General features: G+C 36.7%; 1 protein-coding gene across 1 annotated transcript; it reads left to right on the top strand.

Moving 5' to 3' along the window:
• Positions 1 to 240: 240 nt before the first annotated feature.
• LOC113108549 (WD repeat-containing protein 3-like) lies at positions 241 to 10536 on the top strand. Its single transcript, XM_026271746.1, has 27 exons — positions 241 to 378; positions 1110 to 1296; positions 1393 to 1602; positions 1689 to 1807; positions 2226 to 2304; positions 2544 to 2639; positions 2774 to 2869; positions 2987 to 3088; positions 3253 to 3350; positions 3432 to 3533; positions 3624 to 3854; positions 3942 to 4035; positions 4520 to 4621; positions 4787 to 4872; positions 4978 to 5116; positions 6082 to 6138; positions 6239 to 6339; positions 6578 to 6689; positions 6992 to 7126; positions 7356 to 7406; positions 7490 to 7555; positions 7642 to 7734; positions 7915 to 7965; positions 8994 to 9037; positions 9152 to 9280; positions 9435 to 9528; positions 9628 to 10536. The coding sequence occupies exons 2-27, from the start codon at positions 1123 to 1125 to the stop codon at positions 9781 to 9783; spliced, it is 2817 nt and encodes a 938-aa protein (XP_026127531.1). The 5' UTR covers positions 241 to 378; positions 1110 to 1122; the 3' UTR covers positions 9784 to 10536.
• Positions 10537 to 23082: the final 12546 nt, after the last annotated feature.

The raw sequence follows: 23082 nt of genomic DNA on the forward strand, positions 1-23082 counted from the left end.
TAATGAATAAACAGATTAAATAAAGTTTTAATTATAAGCACACTGATACGCCTCGTGATTGACAACAACATGACTTCACACCCACAGACCGAAGTAATCGATAGGATACAAATAATTCATAAGAAGAGGAGATAAATAAAACGCATAAAGAAGTGTGAATAATGAGGAAGCATTCCAAACAATATTTTAAAATCATACAGATGTCTATAAAAAGAAAAAAAAATCGGGAAGTAACATCATTGTTCTGCTCGGTAATCTACCACTTTCGTCTTTACTTGATGTCACACATGCGACTGAAAGCATGTAGAAGTTCTCCACATCCACAGAGGCAATAATTTCATAAAGGACTCCACATACAGTATACATCTCATCGACAAAGTATGTAACTACATTTTCTATACGCAGTGGCTTATTTTGAACTTTGTTATCTGCATATATCTTGCTCTTTAAATGAGATTAAACGGACTGCATGTGGTTCACGTTGCTGTGTACACGGACGCATGGACCTCAAAGCGTGGTGCTGGGAGTAACAGTTGCTCATTTTCATTTTATGAACTGACCGACCGTTTAATTCATATAACTTTACGTTACACTAAGCAATCATATATTTGAAAGGTAACGTTACTTAGGAGAGTCATTTGTTGCAGCCGAATAACTAAACACCATTAAACAACGTCACAACTACAGATTTGATGTGAACATGTTGATACAGAATAAAATAACAATAATACTAAAATATATATAAAATAAAATGAAACATGAAGTTACTTAACATTTGTTTATATATATATATATATATATATATATATATATATATATATATATATATATATATATTATGTATTCATTGTCAGGGATCATGCCTAAAAAAAGAATCTCATAATTAAAAAGATGCTTTAGCTACTAGCCAATTTCCATCTGCAAATGCATTTGCTTTGACATAAAACTTATTTTATGCCATGTAGAATTTACTTTTATATGCAGCTTTATACAGTATGATTGGTCTTTTCTAAATATGTGCTCACATGACAAATTGTGAGCAGTTTTTTAGATTAAACAAGCAACACATCTTACCCTACTCCCTTAATGTTGTGTGTGTGTGTCTACAGTCTCTGGCTTGCCATGGGTTTAACTAAGCAGTACCTGCGCTATGTTTCGAGTGCTGTATTTGGAGTGATCGGCAGTCAGAAAGCCAATATCGCGTTTGTGACCCTCAGGGGAGGTGAAAAGGGTCGATATGTTGCTGTGGGAGCCTGTGAGCATGTGTTCATATGGGATGTCCGCAAAGCTGAAAAGGTGCTTGCTTTAAATGGTTAAGAAGATTGATTAGTCAATTTACTCATCAGTTTATATAAACTCATATATGTTGAACTCAACCCTTTCATTTCTCAGGTTCTTATACTTGAAGGTAAAAAGCATGAGGTAACATACCTGTGTCCCTCTCCTGATGGCGTTCACCTAGCGGTGGGTTATGAGGATGGAGGCGTGCGCATCTTTAACCTGCTCAACGGTGAAAGCAACATCTCCTTCAGTGGACACAAATCCGCTGTCTCAGTGATTAGATTTGATGCACTCGGGGCTCGTCTCGTCACCGGCTCCAGAGTAAGACTACAGTTTGTTTTACTACAGTTTTTCTTCTTTTTTTTTTTTTTATTCTACAAAATGAAATCATTTTCGTTGTATTTCAGGACACAGATGTGATTGTGTGGGATATCATCAATGAGTGTGGTCTGTACAGACTCAAAGGACACAAAGATGCAATCACGCAGATTTTGTTTTTGGAGAGCAAAAACTTGCTGATTACAAGGTAAATCAGTCGTTATATTTTATTGGAACAAATTTAACAATTAAAAATACTAATATTATATTATATACATTTACACACATCATTTACCAGAATATAAGTTGCTTTTTCATCATCTTAAAAATGTGCTGTGACATTAAAAATAAAATTCACATCAAAAACACACAATATTTGTATTTTGGCCGTAAGTGAGAGGTACATGAGGCCAAGTTCCCCACATGCCAGTGATTTCAGTTTAAATACATGTGTTTAGGCTCTATGTATATATTTATAATAAACATTGTTCACTATGAATGCCACAACATATTTTTTAATACTGCTGTTCTGCACTAAATACTGTTAAATTTAAAGGATTTTTTTCAGTTTGTCGTTTTTGTGAACATTTCATTTTATTTACCGTATTTTATGTATGTTTCCTCAGTTCCAAGGACAGTTTTGTAAAGTGGTGGGACTTGGACACACAGCATTGTTTCAAGACCATGGTGGGGCATCGCACTGAGGTAAACAGGGTCATACACTGTTGAAACTTGATCTCTCTGAAATATACAACACAACCATTTAAATGCATTCTCTTGCTTCTTTGGTATGTCCACATAAATCAGTTTACTGTAAATGATTAGGGAGTTTACTGTAAATGACCTGATGTTAGGTGGCTTTTGGTATCTTAAAGAAAAATCATAACTATCACTATCCAATTATCTATTATAGTGTTGTAATACAGTGCAACCAATCTCTGTAGGTATGGGGGATGGTCCTGCTGAACCAGGAGAGTAGGTTGCTTACAGGGTCTGCTGACAGTGAGCTCAGAGCCTGGGACATTCAGTACATTGAGGAGGTAAGGCATATCACTCATGCTGTGCCAAATGGTAACTTTGTAGGCTGAATTACATTCCAGTACAGTCTTGAACTCTCTATAGAGAATTAAAACTGATTCCATATATTCAGAATGACATTAAAGTTTCTCCACAGGATAAGGAAGTGGGGGAGCCACAGCAAAAGAAAGTCAGAACTCTTCTTGAGAACGAGGAGGAAGATGAGGAAGGACTTGACGAAGAGCCAGAAGAAGTAATATTTCTTCCAGTATTCTCCCCAGTGCACCCTGTTCATTTAATTAATATATTCAATTTAATACACTTCAATTAGGGTTTTCTTTAAATGCTCATCAAAGATTTCTGTCCACAGCGAATTCTCAGCTGTAAGAAAACTGGTTCTGTTCTGAGGGAAGCCAGAGACAGGGTTGTATCCTTGGTTACAGACGCTAAAGCTAAAGTACTAGCATGCCATGTAAGTATGTTTCTGTTTTGTACACTAGTGTTTTGCAAAAAATATCATCCTTCTGAAAAAGGGTTTCACTCTTATTAGCTTGGTCGGGTAATGTTGAAGTAGCTAATTAAAGGTAGATATGCAATAAGGTAAAAACATTTTTTGTGTTTAAAATCTTTTAACAGGGTCTGGATGCTACGCTTGAAGTCTTTACTATACTTTCTGAGGATGAGATCCAGAAAAAAATGGACAGAAAACTAAAGAAAGCCAAGAAAAAAGCAAAGTGTGTGAGACCTCTGTTTTGAAATGTGAAGTTGGTACTCTAAGCTTTTCTGATATTCTGATGAACTGTTATGTTTTGCAGGTTGCAAGGAGGAGAAGAGGATGGACCTGAACCTTTAGTGGAGAGAAAGTTGAGTGATGAGATCCAAAAGCTGGCAAACATAAAGGCATCATCCAAGATCAGGTCAGAGAGTACTTCTGCATGCAGTTATAGTCCACTTGTGTATGTTACTGGTATAAAGTATTGATGTTAAAGTTTTTTTTCCATCAACAGATCGATGGACTGCCTTGTGGTTCCTAACGGAGAGATGAAGCTTGCTCTTCTTCTGCAGAATAACACCGTGGAGACATACACATTGAAGACTACAGAGAAGAATCCTACTGGCACTAAAACCTCTCGCCTCACACTGAGCGGTCATCGCACAGATGTCAGAACGCTGGCCTTCAGCTCAGATAACATAGCCATCCTCTCCGCCTCTGGAGAGACCGTCAAAGTGTGGAACAGGTGAGTGTGATGATGACAGATGTTTCAGTTTGTTTGCGTGAGTTCATCAATTTTGAGTCCTTAACAAGAAGTGTCTTCTTTGGTCAGGTCCACCTTGCAGGTCATTCGTACCATGGGATGTGAATATGCTCTCTGCTCATTATTTGTACCTGGAGACAGACAGATCATCTTAGGAACAAAGGTATATATCTGTTCACTTCTCAGTCGTCAATCAATTAATTCTTCAACTTCATATCTTAACTTTATTACAAACCTGCATAACAGCATTACAAAAAAGAAGCCATGTTTAGAAGCCATATGCAAGATTAGTGTGTGGAACACTTTTTGATCATATCTTCCATTTTTATTTGAGCACTAACATTGTAGTATGTATTAATATTTAGAATTTTTACAGTTTCTTTTAATGTTTTTTGTAAATTTTTCCTTTCTGTTTTAGTACTGATATTCAAACTAAACTAGGTCTGTAAAGAGACACGGTGCCACACTGGCCTTAATTGACATAAGTGCCATTAGTTCTGGTCTGTCTTGTAACCGCCAACTTTGAAAATGCATGAATAAGATTTAAATGAGACATTTCATGAATGTTAATCAAGATCCTAAAAGGCTATGTGTTGCAAAACTTAAAGTCCATTTATCTTTTACTATGAATTTTTCACTTTTGTCAGAGTGGGAAGATTCAGATTTTCGACCTGGCCTCGGGAAGCCTTCTAGAGACGACTGATGCCCATGATGGAGCTCTTTGGTCCATGTGTCTCTCTCCAGACCAGGTATTATATCGATCTCTCTTCTGAATGACAAAGAGTTTCTCATCCCTACAAAAACACCAGTCTGTGACTTCCTATTCCAAAGACAGACAGTAAACTGTCAGCAAGAGTTTTAGCTTTACTGTATGTGAACATATTTGACTTTGATTTGTGTGTGTATTAACGCAGAGAGGGATTGTAACTGGTGGTGCTGACAAGACTGTGAAATTCTGGGAATTTGAGCTCATAAAGGATCAGGACTCTGGGAAGAACAAGTGAGTTATTATCTGTGATCACAAACCAGGGCTCTCTCATCCAGATTTCTCCATCTCTCTTCCTCTTCTTGGCTTTCATGTCTTATTGCTTTGTGGAATCCACAGGAGACTGACGGTGAAGCACACACGCACCCTGCAGTTAGATGAGGACGTGCTGTGTGTGCGCTACAGTCCTGACCAGAGACTGCTGGCTGTCTCTCTTCTCGACTGTACGGTCAAGATCTTTTACACAGACACGCTAAAGGTAAACCACAAGCACAGCATATAGCATTACAATACTTTCCTCACAACACATAGCATCTTGCATGTTAAATTCATACATAAATCCAGTGCTTTATAAAAATTAATGTTAACAGTGTCCAACAATAAGACCACTGTTATACTCAAATTACATTTACTGAGACATATTTCACCACCAATAAACATCCTGACAGTATATGCAGACAGGCCCGGTTTATATCAATATCCATCATGATTCATGGGTGATCTGACCATGTTAGCTGACACCGACAGCTACCGTTATTCTTTATCAAAGAATAACATACGTCTCAAATGTTTCTCCAGAGCTGTGAACTCATACATCACGTGTTAGTGTGTCAAGTTGATCAAGTGCGAACAATAAAGAAAAAATGTTGCTCCGCACAAATGCGATATGCTTGATGTTTAATTGCAGTTTTATTGGAAGACTTGTATTAACTGATCTTCAGTTCATGTATTCGTGCTTTGCATGTTATATGTTACTGAAATGAAAAAGTCTTGAAAGTTTAATAGGCCAAATGGATGGATGAAATAATTCTTATTTATAACTATCATATAATCTTTTAAATATGTTACTTCCTTTTTTATATAATTGTGAAATAATTGTTTAAAATGATCATTGTTTTATTTAAATTTTTTGTATTATAATTTTTTTTCTTCAGAGAAAATTACTTACCCAATTCCCAAATCCTTTCACAGTATTCTCATACTTGTGGAATAAAGATATTTAAAATGTGCCCTATTGAACTTTGGATTTCATTTATATTTAATAAATATTATACAAGAAAACATATTATACAGAAATATGTCAGCACATTATAAATAACCAATAACCACTCATGTAATATGACATCATCATGCCTAATGCCCAACTCTACCCCCAAAAAAATATGAGATATGAGAGCTGTGCAGAATAATAAGAGATTTGTCCTCCGTCTCAACTTCCTCTAGTTCTTCCTGTCGCTGTATGGACACAAGCTGCCCGTTTTGTGCCTGGACATTTCACATGTGAGTGCGCTGGCTGACACGACACATCCTGCAAGTTATTCTGACGAATGGCGTAATTGTTTTGCAATGTTGTTTGTGGGTTTCTGTGCGTGTTCTGCAGGACAGCGCTTTAATAGCCACAGGCTCAGCAGACAGAAATGTGAAGATTTGGGGTTTGGACTTCGGAGACTGTCATCGCTCTATGTTTGCACATGACGACAGGTGATTAAAAACACTGCTGTTCTCTGTCACATTACCTGTACATTTTTTAGTTATATTGTTATTGAAAGTTATACCGGTTGATGACAAGAATAGTGATTTCATGGTTCGCTCAGGTGTCACCTACCTACAGGTGTTGACATCCCTCCAGCGCCTGTGAGCTGCAGTCGCTGGATTACATCAGCCCAGATGTTCGTTATTTATCATCCACTGTTCTTTCCCTGTTGTCTTTCCTCTCTAGTGTCATGTTTCTTCAGTTTGTCCCTAAAACCCATCTGTTCTTCACTGCGGGAAAGGACAGAAAGATCAAGCAGTGGGACGCTGACAAGTTTGAGCACATCCAGACATTGGAGGTGACCTTCTCTAAAAGTTGGACAGCATTCAATAGGCATTTTTCCATAGCCAGAATGAGTTTTCCAAAGGTCGCTAAGGTGGAAGTAGCTGTTATATTGAAAGGATTAGAGTTATAATAAGAGTCCAGTCAATATGAAGCAGAGCCTGATTGCATTATGTAAGCCGTAGTCTGTTTTTGCTTAAGCCCTAATCAATGTAATCTCAGACACAGATGTATTGGAACTGTTGCATTATTGCAGAATACAGACCCTCTTATAGGCTTGACTGTGTTTTTCAACTTTGACCCTTGGATGTTCCTCAGGGTCATCATCGTGAGGTCTGGTGCCTGGCCATCAGCCCCAATGGAGACCACATCGTCTCCTCGTCTCATGATAAGTCCCTCAGACTGTGGGAGAGAACGAGGGAGCCCATCATCCTGGAGGAGGAGAAGGAGATGGTGAGTGCTTGGTTTTTTCAGCAGAAAAATGGGTTTGATGGGATTACATGCATATCTATAGATCTATATTTACATCTCTGATAGACCTCTGTCATCTTCAACTTCATTAATATCTGGGTAATGCTTTAGTAGAGAGAACAATACCAGCAATAAACCCAAGTATATAATCATTTAAAAGTACAAACATCTCCTTTATACATTTTCTGACTTGTCTCAATGATTTTCCTAGGAAAGGGAAGCAGAATTTGAGGAGTCTTTGGCTAAAGGTGATGAACCTGTGGTACGTGGTTCTCTTAAACCCTAGAGATCAGTTGTGTCTCTTTATGTCTCTGTATGTTCTCAGTGTTTGCTTATGTCTCACAGGTCCCTGGAGAGACTAAAGGAGAGGCAGAGCCTGCTGGGAAGAAGACCATTGAGACCGTGAAAGCTGTGAGTCTGCTGAACTGTACAGATGAAGAGCTCCTCTCCTTTATACTCAGTAATGGAGAAATGGCACTTGTGTTCTGTTTCTATAGGCCGAGCGAATAATGGAGGCTGTTGAGCTCTATAGAGAAGAAAGTGAAAAGCTGGAGGAGCACAGTGCCGCTTGCAAGGCAGCAGGGAAGGAGGTATGACGTTTTTTAGACACTTAAAGCCCATGAAGAGAGAAACGCAACATTTGATTGAAGTTCTCTTTTACTCTGCACATATTTTTGAATTGGAGCTTAAAGTTCACAAAATATGGATTTTGAAATGTAATGATGTGGGTGCTTTACTTAGACGCTTCTTTGTTTTTCTTTTTTTTGCAGTTACCACCCCCTAAGATGAACCCCATCCTTGTAGCTTTTGGAAATATCTCTGTGAGTGTGTTTTAATATTAGCACCGGGTTTGTTTGGTTGTCATATTTGGTAAATATTTTATGGGTGCACAGTGTATTAGTACCATATCGGTTAATGGCCAAATAAGATAATTTTTAAAGATATATCAGATTAAATAGTTAATTATATTCAATATAGGGACCAATTTACACTTTTAAATAGTTGCTTATTAGCATGCCTATTATTAACATATTAGCTGATTACTAGTACTTATAAAGCACATATTCTGCATCAGCATATTCTACATCCCTAATCCTACCCCATATCTAAAGTTAACAGCTACCTTACTATTAATAATGATCAAATTAGGAGTTTATTGAGGCAATAGTTTTGTTAATGGTTTGTTAATAGCGATAATTGGATCTTAAAATAAAGTGTGACCTGTTTATTTGTCAATGCTCATTTCTTTTACTTTTATTAGTGCTATCAAATGATTAATCACATCCAAAATAAATGTTTTTGTTTGCATAATATATGTATGCATGCTGTGAATATTCATTATGTATATTTAAATACACACACATGCATGTGAATATTTCAGTAAAATGTTGTTTATATATTAAATATATTTATTTATAAATTAAAATTATATAAATATAGACATAAATTAATATTTAAAATATATACCGTGTGTATTTATATATATATACACACAATAAATATACACAGAACACATACATATTATGCAAACCAAAACGTTTATTTTGGATTCAATTATTTGCGATTTATCGTAAATTGAAGTAAATTTTTAAAACCACTAATAATGTAATAATGCTTTTAAATTTTATGATGCCTAAATTCTTGCAGCGTTAAAAAAAATAAAAAGTTGTTGTTGTTTTCTTTTTTTTCATGGAAGAGAATTTTAATATTATCGATTATCAACCTTAACAAAATTTTTACTATCGGCTGATTTTTTTTAATAATACACTACACTAAAGAGCTGAATTTATATTTTAGCTGAAAAGTGTGATTCATTAATATTTACTAACACTTGCCATTGTATCTGCAGCCTTCTCGATATGTTCTAGAAGTAATAAAGAAGGTTCGGTCCAGGTAAGAGCTCTTCCTCAACCCAGGCAAAAGCATTCAAACGCATACATTTTCCCATCTGTTATGTGCCGTTATGTTTTATGGGTCAGTGTGACGCTCAGCTGTTTTTCTCTTCAGTGAGCTGGAAGTGTCTCTGCTGGTGCTGCCGTTTCCGTATGTCCCGGATCTGCTGAAGCTCTTCGGTGGTTACGTACAGCAGGGCCTGGAGGTGGAGCTAGTGTGCCGCTGCCTCTTCTTCCTGCTCAGGTACTCATCTGTAGCTTCTGCTTTAAAATATTACACTTTCATGTTGATTTATGTTCATTCGACCATTTTGTCATTAAATTAGGCTTTTATAAGCATTGAGGGGATTCATTGATTTGCTCCTGACTAACAGTCCTATCATTTATCGTTTTCCTAGAGTTCATTTTGGTCAGATCACCAGTAATCAAATGCTACTGTCAGTCATTGACGAGTTAAGGACCAACACAATCTCCAAAGTGCGAGAGATCAGGGTGAGTTCTAGAAACAGGATGGATTTAACCACCGTGATCACACCTCTCATATGATCAGATTGTGCAAGCCTGTGTGTTCTCATCTCCTCGTGTTTTCAGGATGTCCTGGGTTTCAACAGTGCCGGTCTTCAGCTCCTGCAGCGTGAGATCGAGAGCAAAGAGGACGTTATGTTCTTTGCTGATGCCACAGACCGCTTTGAAGAGAAAAAGAGAAAGAGAAAGAAACGTGAAAGAGCCGTCCTTACAATCACATGAAACTGACGTGCTTGTCAACAGTTATAACAGACTCCATTGCTTTGTGCTTTTACAATCCTGAAGAAGCATCATGCTGATGTTTTTATAACTTTGTGTCATTTGTACCCATCTTAAGTCCATAAAGGTAAATTTCTCCACAAATCAACTTAACTGAAGCTGCTTTGTTCTTTATAAAATTAAAGTGTGTGTTTGAATGGAGATTATCAGCTGCAAAAACTGTCATTATTTTTTTTTTAAAGAAACATTTTATGAAACCATGTTAAGTAAATCTAGACTGTTTAAAAAAAAAAAAAAATTTAATGTAAGGACAAAATTTAAGATTCCTGTCAAGTGCTGCTACTGGCAAAAGTAAAGCAGCAGCACAACCAAGGAAAAACATTGCTGTTTTATAATGAAATATTTCATGCACATAATATGATGTCCTGGCATTGAACCGCAAGTAAATCACGACATTATCTTATTTGAATGCAATGGTTGGAAATAGAGAAGTTAAAATTGAATAAGGGTAATCTGGGACATATTTTGCACTTATTTGATTGTGAAAGAGAGAGAAATCTATGCATCAGATTCGCATTACCCAGTGTCCCAGATTAACCTCAATCATCCAACATTAATGCCCATATGTTTTCTGTTATGCTTAATTCTGTGGAAAAGATGAAGTGAATCATCAAGACAGATTCTCAATCTCGCTACAAGCCTGTAAAAACACGAGCTTTCAATAGGGATGAAATAATTAAATGAGTTCAATCTTTCTGTATGGCTGAAGCTGTGGTGACCTGGTGGGAGATCCACACTGACTTTACTGAGCTCATAACCTGGATTAAATTTACAGTTACAAGCCCATATGTATGTGGGATTCATAATTCACCACCTGGAAACTGATGCTGCTCATTTCAGTGACATATTTCACTCCTAGTTAGTGCTCCTCAGTCTTAACAGTGATTCTCACCCACCTCTCACACCTCGCGTCCCTGCTGTGTGTTAACATCCTAATCATCAGTGTCTTGGAAATAATGAAACAAATCCCTCAAGACACCCCTTTTCAGACCTGTTCAATCTAAGGGTAATGAAAAAAGCAAATGAAGTGTGTATTTATAAAGCCGTAAAAAGGCTTGCAGCATTTTATAAAAAAAGCTATAAATGTCACACCTACCACCAATATTAAAAATTCCTCAGAAAAAGGTTGAAGTTAAACGCCTGAGAACACGTTCTGTGTTAATCTCCCTCGAACAGGGCAAACTAATCAAACACAGCCGTGTTTTTATGGAAAAGCAAATGAATTTAAACCTAGCTACCACTGATTATGACTGTAGATTCAGTTTGGTGTGGAGACATCAGGCCTTCTCTCAGATGTATGAACCTATAACCTTTAACCTTCTGCTTTAGTTGTAAACAGAACAAAATAATGGTGGTCTTGGTCTGAACCAATTTCAAAAACTATACAGTTGAGTCCAGAAATAATTTTGTTTTATATCGTGGCTGATATTTTTCATAGCAATAACAGAGCACTCATAACATGCACAGCATAGAGAGTGTGTATGAAATGTTCCTGACATCTGCCAACGCTTGAGTCATCGGGCAGATTTACTGATCTACTGGCCGCTTTTCACCTCAAAACATAATTTCCCGCCTTTATTACTTTGACTGGCCATCAATGATTGTGTCACGTACTTCTTAATAAAAATAAATACTGTAAAATGAGTGGGTGACTTTGTTATTTCGATGTACTGAAATGTGTCTCTCGATTTATCGCTATATCTCTATTTTTATTTTAACATTACTTATTACAACACATATAAACAATAACAGTACAAAAACATTGGCACAAACTTTGTGATTTGACATTGGAGAATAAAGAGGAGCAACATACTGTATTAAGTGTTTGAAAACTGCATTTAGTGGAGAGAGGGGAAAAAAGTAGGAAAATTTACTATAAAGACGCCATACTCGTGTCATGTGGAATGACCACTGGGGGGCACCATTGCTTTTCCAAACAATTTTTTCTGAGCTTTTAGTTACTGTCCGACTTAATGGTGCTCAATTCTGTTTGCTTTTTTAGAAACGTCTTTTAAATTATTAATTGGTTTATCATTTGTAGCCTACCTGCAAACATCTTACTGAATGTAAAAAATATATAGATAACCACAAATCTTGATATCAGCCACCATTTTGCTACAGAGATTTTGTACACTACACATACTCTCTCTTATTTTTTTAACCTGTATTTCTACCTTTCTCACATTTTCATTCCCTCACCTTTCTCTTTATTCATCTTTATTTTTTGGTTTGTTCTATCAGTTCCAGCCAACAACCACATTTACTGTTGAAAGTCAATTCAAACAGTCACCAGTGAATTCACTCCTACCATGAAAATGATTTCAAGCAATAACAGATATCCTGTGGTCCAGTCTGTTTACTTTTATATTGAGATAGAACAACCAAGGCCCAATCTCAGAATCTCATTTCTGTCAAACAGTCCTGTTCTCTTCTCTGAGCCACTACACATTGATTCACCAAAGGTGTGGAGAGCGACTGAACCTTTGGAAGCGCCCCATTGCTATGTGAACCACATAACAACCATGAACCCACACAGAGAGAGACATTTTTAAGAGCTCTCCCCAGAAATCCACACAGCTGATGTAATTAGTCATTTCAGAGTCATGCACTTCATAATACTCCCTATAAACAGACATTCAATCCTTCCCTCAGTGTTCACTGTTTATTCTAGTCTTTTACAATCTGTTCTGGACCACCGTCTGTTTAACCTTCCCCAACAATAATGCTCCTATACTGCGACGGAGGAATGCAGTTCATTTGTCCAATTAAACAAGGAAAATAAATACAAATCGATTATGGAACACAATGTCGAGATTTGTTCCCAAAACACTTTTACAACGACACTGAACATTTAGATTTACGATGCAAATATAGCAGGGGTGATGAATAAAAAACGTCCTTGAAATGTTTTTCAAAGGTTTGATCTACATCATTATCTAAACGTATCTGGACATAAATCTGTTACACACTAGCCTTCCAACCTTCCGTTTGCCAGCAAAGGTTTTCCATCCCATATATTAACATATTGACAATGATTGCTGCTTTACAAAAAAAAATTTTTTTTAGATGTGATTAAGTGCTTTCAAAAGAAAAAAAAAAAAAATACAAATAGAAGCATACTAGGAAATGATAGTAAAAGCTTATTTAAGTCAAGTACACACTATAAATGTCAATCTTATTGAAATATTCAGGAGTATAGCTGGGGTTACTCAAATGGAGCTAAAGTGATCTGGATGCAAGTAAACATTGTTTCCGATATAACCGTACAAACTGAAACGTGGTGAAAAAGAACCTGACTTGTTCCCACATTCCTTAGTAATTGCTATTATAAAATGGTTGAATGAAACAAGTCTGTCACACCCATGCGTTATTCACCCGTTGTGCCTGTTTTGGTCTTTAAGACATGTCTTCAGAAAATTTATAGTCTTCTACATTTTTTAAGTATAGCAAAAATAAGATCGGGGCTAGTTGACACACAGGAAGTTGTCACAAAGTCTATAAAATTTTGGTGAAGAGTCCAATTGCTTAAATGTGTTGTTTTTTTAACATTGAATTTTATGTTGGTTTCTATTTCAAAGCCCTTTAATAATTTAAAATAATTATTACTACAACTGGCCAAAACAGCAATCAATATTTTTGTATTCAGACTTCTAGTTTTGTGTATCACAATCGTTGTACTGTTTAAATGTAGCTAAAATGTCTATAACACAACAGTTCTCAACCAGGGGCCTCAGGAAACCTCCAACGGGGTCTCAAAGTTCATTAAAAAAAGACAAAGTATGCACTGAAATAAGCCCAGAAAACTGTTTTCAGATTATTATTATTATTATTATTATTATTATTAGGCTATTATATTTTTTTTGCCATTATTCAGTAGATAGTTATAAAAAGGTGAACTCTATGGAAAGTTCATGTAATTTAAATCATAACACTCACATGTATATTGAATATATATATTTTTCTAGTTGTACAAAATGCTATAATATTTTATCAGGTAGAAACAATGTTTTTTTTGTTTTTTTAAACATTCTTATCCCAAATCCTCATCCAGTAAATCACAACCTTTGCTATAATAGGTTACTTAATTGTAGTTTCTAGTAAAAAAAAAAGTAGCCTTTTTGTAGTAAAGACTTTTTGTGTCAAAACAGATATCCCCCCTCAGAAATAAACCTACCATGAGAAATATCAGATGCAGTACAAAGTGTGACAACTAGCCCCGGCCTTTCCTGCATATCAGTGTGTTCAGCTGTCTGGCAACAGGTGTGGACCAAAAATTAAACTTCCGTGATTTTGAGCAGAGGATCAATGGGGATAATGGGATCTCCCATATTAGGGATCTCTTTGTTTTGTCCACTGATCTGTTTGGATTTTGGATGCTGTTTCTCTCAGTTGGAAACAGATGGAATTATCTCCAATTAATGCATGTTTGTAAAGGTCACCAGGGTCTGGTCTGTAAACATCCCTGCGTGATGGATGTCTAAGACAACTTGACAGTGTGTGAAGGGCTAGAGCAATCACAGCTAAGAATCTGTGTTTAGATCGGTGTATTTGTACGGTTCAAATCAGTTGGACTGTGAAAGCCTTCAAACACCGTCTGTACAGTTCCTTTGGCATCGAGACTATATCCTTCTGCAGAGTCTGTGAAGAATTGAAAGTAAACCAAGTCAAAAATGAGCCGTAAAAAGCGAATTACACACACACAAAAAAGTCTGTGAAAGGTTATATTCATTAGAGACTATGGTTTTTCTTTTTACTGGGAACATGTGGACTCGGAGCCCCACATGTCAGAAGTGCCTTCGGGGATGCAATATTCATGTCTGACATTGGTATGGTCAATCCCTTTAAGGTTTACCTCTTTTACTTTTTTTAAAGGAGGAGGACAAAATAAAATGTCTTGAAGGCATGCAAGCTGTCATAACCATCACCCCCACCCCACGCTAGCACCGCAAAGACCACCCAGACCGCAGAGTGACCTGTCAATCATCAAACATATGCGTATGCGTATAGACTGTGCAGTAATACTTTCTCAAATTAGCACTAAAGATCCCACATTTCTGATGTGAAGGTTTACCAAGAGATATAAACACATCAGCTCACCTAAAATGTTTAATTTTTCTCACATTTCATTCAGTTGCAAAAAAAAAACAAGTCAAAAACCGCTGCCACCGTCCTATAGGAGAGTGTTCAAGGTTCCACACCGCTTCTCTTCCATCTGTCAGCACGACGGGATTGAGACGTAGATCTCCCTCTAATCTTTTGGCCAGTGATCACACCTCCGCCGGTCCCACATCACAGGACCCCCTCCACCACCATCTCCCTTTTGAGAGTAAAGCGGCCAGTCAGAGAGCCCCGGGGTTTGGTGTAATCCTGCACTAATAACATCTCAGCAGCTTCAGCACACACTAAGAGGCCCAGATCCGTCCCAACACCCCCGTACAACAAAGACAGACGCACTGACTGCTTCAAATTAGCGTTTAATTAAGTTAAAGAGCGGCCCCCGCGCTCTCGTTCCCTCTCGGCGTGGAGAGCAAGAGCCCATTCCGATGGGCTTCCATCACCGCCGGGCCTCCTGCAGCCTCTGGCCAAGGTTGATCTCCCACTCATGTGATTAATTCAATAAAACCATTAAGAGTGACCCCCATCTGAAGTTCTGCACAAACAAGCATACACGCACACACACATACGGACCAAAGACCTTCATACCCTACAGATATTCTGTTTATCACGGGCTAAACAGAGCCAGGTCTGATCTCCAGAGATCTTATCCAAAAGAGAGAAGCATTAGATCAAAAAAACTAAAACAATTCTACAATAGTGAGCGAAGTCTGAAAAAGTTTGTTTTAGGTGTCTTGAGTTTCATTTTATCTGGCCAACATGCCACAGGGCTATAAATTTCTCAAAGCAATAAAATATCTAGTGCGCTTCAATTACATCACCATGATGATTTTTTTGTTCTGTGCAATTATTACAATGTCCCACAAAACAGAAAACGGTTTAAATCTATCATTGCACATTTTACAGTATGGAGTCTGTATTTATTGTGGCACCTCGTGTTTAATTTTAAACGCATTTCAAATCTCATTATTACACCTCCATACAGTGTAATATTTATACAATGAGATCCTTCTTTCCACACAGAAGGGGAAGGGGGATTTAACAGCCCCTTTCTTATGGGGCTTGATACTCATAGGGATGTAAGATCACACTTCACTGAAGTCCTAGAGAGGAAGTGTGGCTTTGTTTCCCTGGAGTCCATTACATAGTGCCAGAATGGAATTTATCAAGCCGTTAGTTCCGCTCCTCCATGCTGATTGGCCAAGCGGCCTTCTGTTGAAAAGCAACACAACTGTGCTCAACACAGATGACAATAAGAAATGGTTCCTGAGCACAAAATCATTATACAGTATTAGAATCATCAAGTGACACTGAAAAATGGAGTAAAGGCAGCGTAAAATTCAACTTTGCCACGTCAGGAATAAATTACATTTTAAAATATATTCAAATAGAAAACATTTAAATTGTAATAATCTTTTTACAATATTACTGGTTTTACAATTTTTTAAAACAAATAAATGGTTTCATTTGATTTTCTTATACTGGATATATAAAAAATTAGGAATATATATATATATATTATATATATATATATATATATATATATATATATATATATATATATATATATATATATATATATATATATATATATATAAATATGAGTATATTGAAAATTGAAAAAAGCATGAATCTATTGCCTGGTGTGAGTTTTGGAGATAATATTTTCTCTCTGAGCACTCTGACCCTCTTTCTAAGAAGTGTGGAGTGCTTCATTACTGTGACAGAGCCTTCCTCCCTCTCTATTTCGCTCAGTCTGCTGTACTCTGATAGGCCCAGATCTTCTTCCCATATTTCAACATCTCAGTAAATCTAAGCAGCTTTGGTCTGGGGTGAGCATGCATTAAAGTTCCTTGCCTGATATTTGGGCTTCAGTAAGGCACACTTACTCCCCAGATGGTTACTATAGTGTGTGTTACACTGCAGGTGTTTATATGTCATTTGTTTTAGATATGACTGAAACTATGTCTGCTGGGCCACCATATATGGACATTGTTAATTTTGCATGATCATACACAGTAAAAATCTGCACCAAAAACAAATCATTCAGAGATCTCGAGGATTAGCTGTTGTTATGATGATACTGGCGCTGTACTCTGTGTGTCGTGTGCAGTGTTTGTGGTAACTGTGCTGTACTGGGGGACATGCTCGCCTCTCATTCTGACTAGGTCTCACTGGACCCCTAAAATGCAAGACTACCCCTGTAACCTGATTCCCAACACACATGTTCAGCATAAAGCCTGTAAAACACAAATATTAAGCACCTGATAATTTGATGGGAGGCAACAGAAAAGTGCAAAGTTGAACCGTACTTTTAGTCTATGCCCTAATTTATATACTGAACCAATTTCATAAGGCTGTGAAGCTACTGTAAGATGTTTATGGGTAGATGTTTTACATGCAGTAATTTGGTCTCAATTGTATGTTCTTTGACTTGTTAAAATAGGGTAACATAAAAAAAAATGGTAAGAGAAAGAAAGAAAGAAAGAAAATATTTTTTTGGAATTTTTAAATTGAAAAATAAAGTGTTAACAATGAATTCACTAATGCATATATAAATGCCATTAAAATATTTAACTAACGGACATGTAAGTGGCAGGAGAAGTGTTATTATTAACTAAAACTGTTCAAATAATTTTTGTTAATTGAACTAAATATTGGATGAAAATCTTGAAAAGTTAAAATGCCTTAAACTGAAATAAAAACAATTATTAAAGCGAAATTAAACAAACTTTGTGACAGAAACACACATTTTCACCTTAAATTTTTATTAATATAAATTAAAAGTTAATTCAATAGAGTAATAACCTATTTAATAGTATATAAATAAGCCTAATATAACATAACTTTTTAAAATAGTTTTATGAATGACAGTAATCTGCTAAGCTGGTAACTGTAAGAAAAGAAAAAAGACGTCCTGGCCAAAAAAAAAATCACCAGTAACAGATATTTCCTTCAACCCTGAAACACAACATAATGCAATTCATAATTGAAAATACAGGTAAAACATCTGTGAGAAATGAATATGGAAAATCATATTAAGACAGACTTTTCTTATAAAGTTTTGCACGCATGGCACACATACCACGTGGGCCTGGTAATGTGAAAACATTTGCAGATTTATACTAGCAATGCACCTTTTTCAGTCCAGTGTTTACAGTCAGAGTGACACAATGTAAGCCAATAATGATTACTTTCAGTCTATATGAGTATTCAGCAAGACTGCGATTGTCACCATTGCTTTAGCCAGTAGATGGGCACTTAGCAGGATTGAGAGGTTTCTGTTCATTGGAGCTCTTACTGACCTTATATGATGGCTACATGTCACCAATGAAGCATCTGTATTAATGCATGTATGGCTATACAGGGAGCGGAAAGCAAAGGAGTAGAGGAGTCGAGAAACAGGAGGAGAACAGGAGCAAGGCTGAGCTGAGTGAGGAGGTGAGGAGAGGGCCATAAATTCATCAGAAGCTTGAGCTGGGAGGGGTGTGGATGCAAAGGAAGAAAGACCTTTAGAAATTTGCTGACAAGATTAATATGCAGTTGATGGGAAGGTTTTCACGACAGGGTGCCAACAAATAAACACAATTCAGAGATGCCAGCTCTCCCATGGTGTGGCTCCACTGAATGAACACCACCATTCCCAGGATTCCATGGGGCTGATCCAGTGTCAGGTGGTCCCAGCCGCTCTCACTCTGCCTCCAGGGACAGAAAAGTTATTTCATTCTCTGACAAACCAGAATATTGAAGTATGATAAGGTTCACCAGGACAGCTGGAAACTAATCTCACATCCATGCCAACTAAAAAGAGAAACACCAAAGGAACTGAGGCCAGTCATACGATACTAGTGAGAAAAGATCTAGTCTAGATATCAAGATCATGCTATTATTGTATTTTCATCTCTTTCATTCTATTCTTAACTTAATAAGTCGCATTACAACTACTTTATAACAACGATTGAACTTAGTAAACTTCTACTTTTTTTTTTTTTTTTTTTTTGGTTGTTGTTGTCTATCTATTAACATATGTAACAAATGCAAGTCATATTAAATATGTGAACCTGGACCACAAAACCAGTCTTAAGTGTCAATTTTTCAAAATTTGTTGGGACAGAACAATATTTGGCCGAGATACAACTATTTGAAGATCTGAAATCTGAGGATGCAAAAAATTTAAATATTGAGAAAATCGCATTTAAATTTGTCCAAATTAAGTTCTGACCAATGCATATTACTAATCATAAGGTTTTTTTTTTGTATATACTCCAGTGACTTAAGACTGCTTTTGTGGTCCAGGGTCAAATATTATATACATGTTTGTACTTTCTAAAATACCATTTTAGCATTTTTGGGGGTGAATAAAGTCAAAAAGTCCCTTTATTCTACTGGGAAAAAAGCCTAAATAAAAGGATGAATTTCTTAAAAAAAAAAAAACAATAATAATTGACATAATGACATAATTATTACCATTTCTTATAAAAAATGTTTCTCATTTTATTAATATATAAAAAACATTATCTGCCAAATCAAAGTCATTCATGTGGTCAAAAAAGCGCAGAAGAAATATCTAAAAAAAACAAATAAACGTTTCTTTTTACTTTTACTTACATTTTATTTTATTTTTATTTATTTTATTTTCTACCTTTCACTTACTGCTTATACATCACTTGACAATTTTAGTCATTACATATAAATGTTTCTTGAAAATTATATAAAGGTTTTCAACTCCATATGAAACCGTCATAAAAAACAACAGACTACATAAAACACTTAAAAAAAAAACATGGACACTCATATATGCCATTACCCCAATTAATTTAGCAAAATGTTAAACAGTAGCAAACAACTATATCTCGAATTGCTGATAAACTTATTTCCATGTGCAAAACCCTTTCAGCCGGTATTAGCATGCAACGTACAGATTCCAGTGTCATGTTTATTAGCTGTTAGGCAGAGTCTCGCTGATGACTTGTCCAGATCAGAGATGCTAAGTCTAAGATGCCAAAGACAGGATCACACTTGAGCCAATATTACTGCCAGAAGTGTCCAGCATGCTGCTGTTTGGTCACGTTTTGGATCAGAGGTGAGCCTTTTTTATGACCCTGGTAGCCAGGACCAAGGCTTAACCAAGTCACTGAGCTTGATCTCTAAATACTTTTTTAAACCTCCACCCATTTCAGGAAAATGATGACTTCACATAATCACTGAACCCAGACCTGATGACAATGGATTTGAAGCACTGGTTTTCCTCAAACCACAAGGGGGCCTTTGATCATATTCTACATGTTCTTTTGGATAGAGGCCTGAATCAGTTAAAACACCTCGTGCCATTTGAGGGACGGGAACAGCAGCAAGGCACCATGGTTAAAACAAGTTCTAATGATAACTTGAATTCTAGGAGCCCAGCTGTACATCTTGTACCACGCTATTCAAATGTTTAGCCTCTTGTTGATGTTGAACCAGTGTGGTGTAGTCTTACCTCCAAGAGGAACGACATGGCCAAAATGTTAATGGTGCAACGCACGACAGTACGGTTTGTTCCGAAAACATGCCAGATACATGGTGACTACCCACATATTTTCAACTTCACTCATCTGCACATGCAAAGTCGCTCAAACACACACTTAGCATGCAAGGCCCCCAATGCCTGTGCAAAGCACCTGATTTATGTGGCAGCTTGTATCGGGACAGAACCACAGGGCTCTAAAAGCTGGAGATGCTTTCTGAGGGAAGATGTGAGATGAAGGAGACTTGAGTGCTGAGGTGCCAACAGACGAGTGATGGACAGACATGCAAGGGTTTAGAAGGATCCAACAAGTGGAGAGCTCATCACTTTCTCCTACTGGCTCAGCTCATGTCCCCAAGAGCACATCCAATCCCTCCATCTATATTTAACCCAAGGTCTTGAGGACAGCGAGAGCCTGGCCTGTCAGACCTGTCACCGTGCTTCACTAATACTTCTCATGAGCTGCTGGCTTCACATATTCTCACTCTTTCCAGACTTTACGATAACTATATCCCAGTACTATAGTAAACTATGTGCCAGTAGAAATTTGTCAACAGGCAGACCCACAAATTTTCAAGAACCATTTTGTGGTTATTTATGGAAGCTGAAATCTGTCAGAGATATGATATAAAGAGATATATAGCAACACTGTGAGATAAAGTGAGATATAAAGTTTGAGAGACATTATTTTTAAACATGGATGTAAGCTATTCCCTGTGAATGTTCAAGACTTCAGATTCATTATCTGTAATAGCCTTAATAATGAATATTACAAAAAACTTGCTTACCGTTTTAATTACAATAATGAATGAAAATAATATGATTATAAGATGTGGTGATATCCATCACCCTAATGGCTATGCTCTTCTTCATTTTGTCGTTTCTTCTGAATATCGACATTTGTAAACTAAATTGTCAAATTCTTCAATAAAATAGCTGATTTAGTATCTTATTTTGATGACACTTTGCCCCGTTCCTTTAATTAGCCTATTTTGGGCTACATTTTGTGATAGAACAACTAAATTAGGAAAGGTCTATTTAATTAGCCGATGTATCTGCACGTTAAATATCTAAATAGGCTATGTCACAATTTAATAGTATATATTGTTCTTAGGAGGGCGTTTTTGCACCCATCATAACAGACTTTTGTACATCTAAAATAAGTGTAAGTAGATGAAACCAGAAACATTTCAAAAAATATTGCTGCACACATTCTTAACTTAAAAATAAAGTAGGCTTATGCTAGATGTGAAATGCCGATTGAAAGGAGTCATGAATGCAAATTCAGCCTGAATTGAACGTTGTGAGAAAAAAATATCTAAATAGGCTTTTTATCGAGTCGTTTTTTTCTCGACAGCTACAAGCACAAACAAACTTCCAGCACAAACTTTGGATTCTGATTCACAATGAATCAAACGTTGTACTATTGAATCGCTTAAAATATACACGAGGCCAGAGCTGAGTTACACACTGAATAAACTGATCACCAACTTTAGAGCAATTACAGCCTCAGTATTTTATCGTATTTGATTTTATTATTTATTTAATGCTAAGTTGTTTATCAGATCTTAATGAATAAATATAAGAAGAAAAATATTCATCCCATCTGTGGTAGCTGTGCCATTAGCATTACATGAATCCGTGGAACATTCTGAAGAATTCTGTGGAATTTGGGGTTGCCTGAAACCTCTTGATCCTTTGGGAAAGAAAAACGTTAGACCATGCATCTCAAACAAACTCTGGTCGATTTGTCTTTCTAAGTTGCAGTGAGAATAAGCCCCCATTATCACTCAAACTAAAAAACGAGATCTCCCTAAATCTCCATATGGGGCTTTAAACTGAAGGCCACAAAGCTTCTTTGTTGAGTAGCAAAATTAACACTCTCCTTCACTCCTCAGGGTCTCTCACTGACATCAGCACTCACACATATTCACACTTAGCAGACGGGCCCATTGTTGCATTATCACATTGTATGAAGTTTAAGGGGTCAAAGCAGGAAACCATTCTCCTGAACCAGTGTTAACATGGTGCACTATACAATTCAAGCACTAGACAGTCATGCTCACAGCAAATCCAAATACACAAATGTAAAAATATGTCCACAAGTGAATTCTAAAAGTAATGTGTATTTGGGTGGCAGGCAGATGATAATGTTCAGAGTTGGTTCCAAGGTCACTGGCCCTGCTCCCCTTCCCTTGGCAGAAAGGATTGTAATAGCTGTGCTGACAGACATGTCTGACCAGCTGGGATCGTCAACTCTAACATGTTAACTCTTTAAGACCAGGGGACTTCGATTGCACACACCAGTCAAAACCTCATGGGTACACTTTCAAGGGTACAACGTTTGTCATATCATTTTTATGCTGTACTCTTTTTTGGTGGTTATTTCTATATGTTCTTAACCATTTTCTGCAACAATATTGGCATAACATTTCTTCATCCATTTTTGTTATATTTCAAAATATCTTATTAATGAGGATTTTGTCTTGTTTTTCAGTGATAAAACAATAGAAAATGTTACTAAAATGTAACATAGATGTTTAAATTAACTGTTTTCAATATTTACATTTAAATAAAACAGTTTTAACCTGTTAAATGTCACCCCGTCCCGTATACGGGAC

Source organism: Carassius auratus, chromosome 9, assembly GCF_003368295.1.
Source record: "Carassius auratus strain Wakin chromosome 9, ASM336829v1, whole genome shotgun sequence".
NCBI lineage: Eukaryota > Metazoa > Chordata > Actinopteri > Cypriniformes > Cyprinidae > Carassius > Carassius auratus.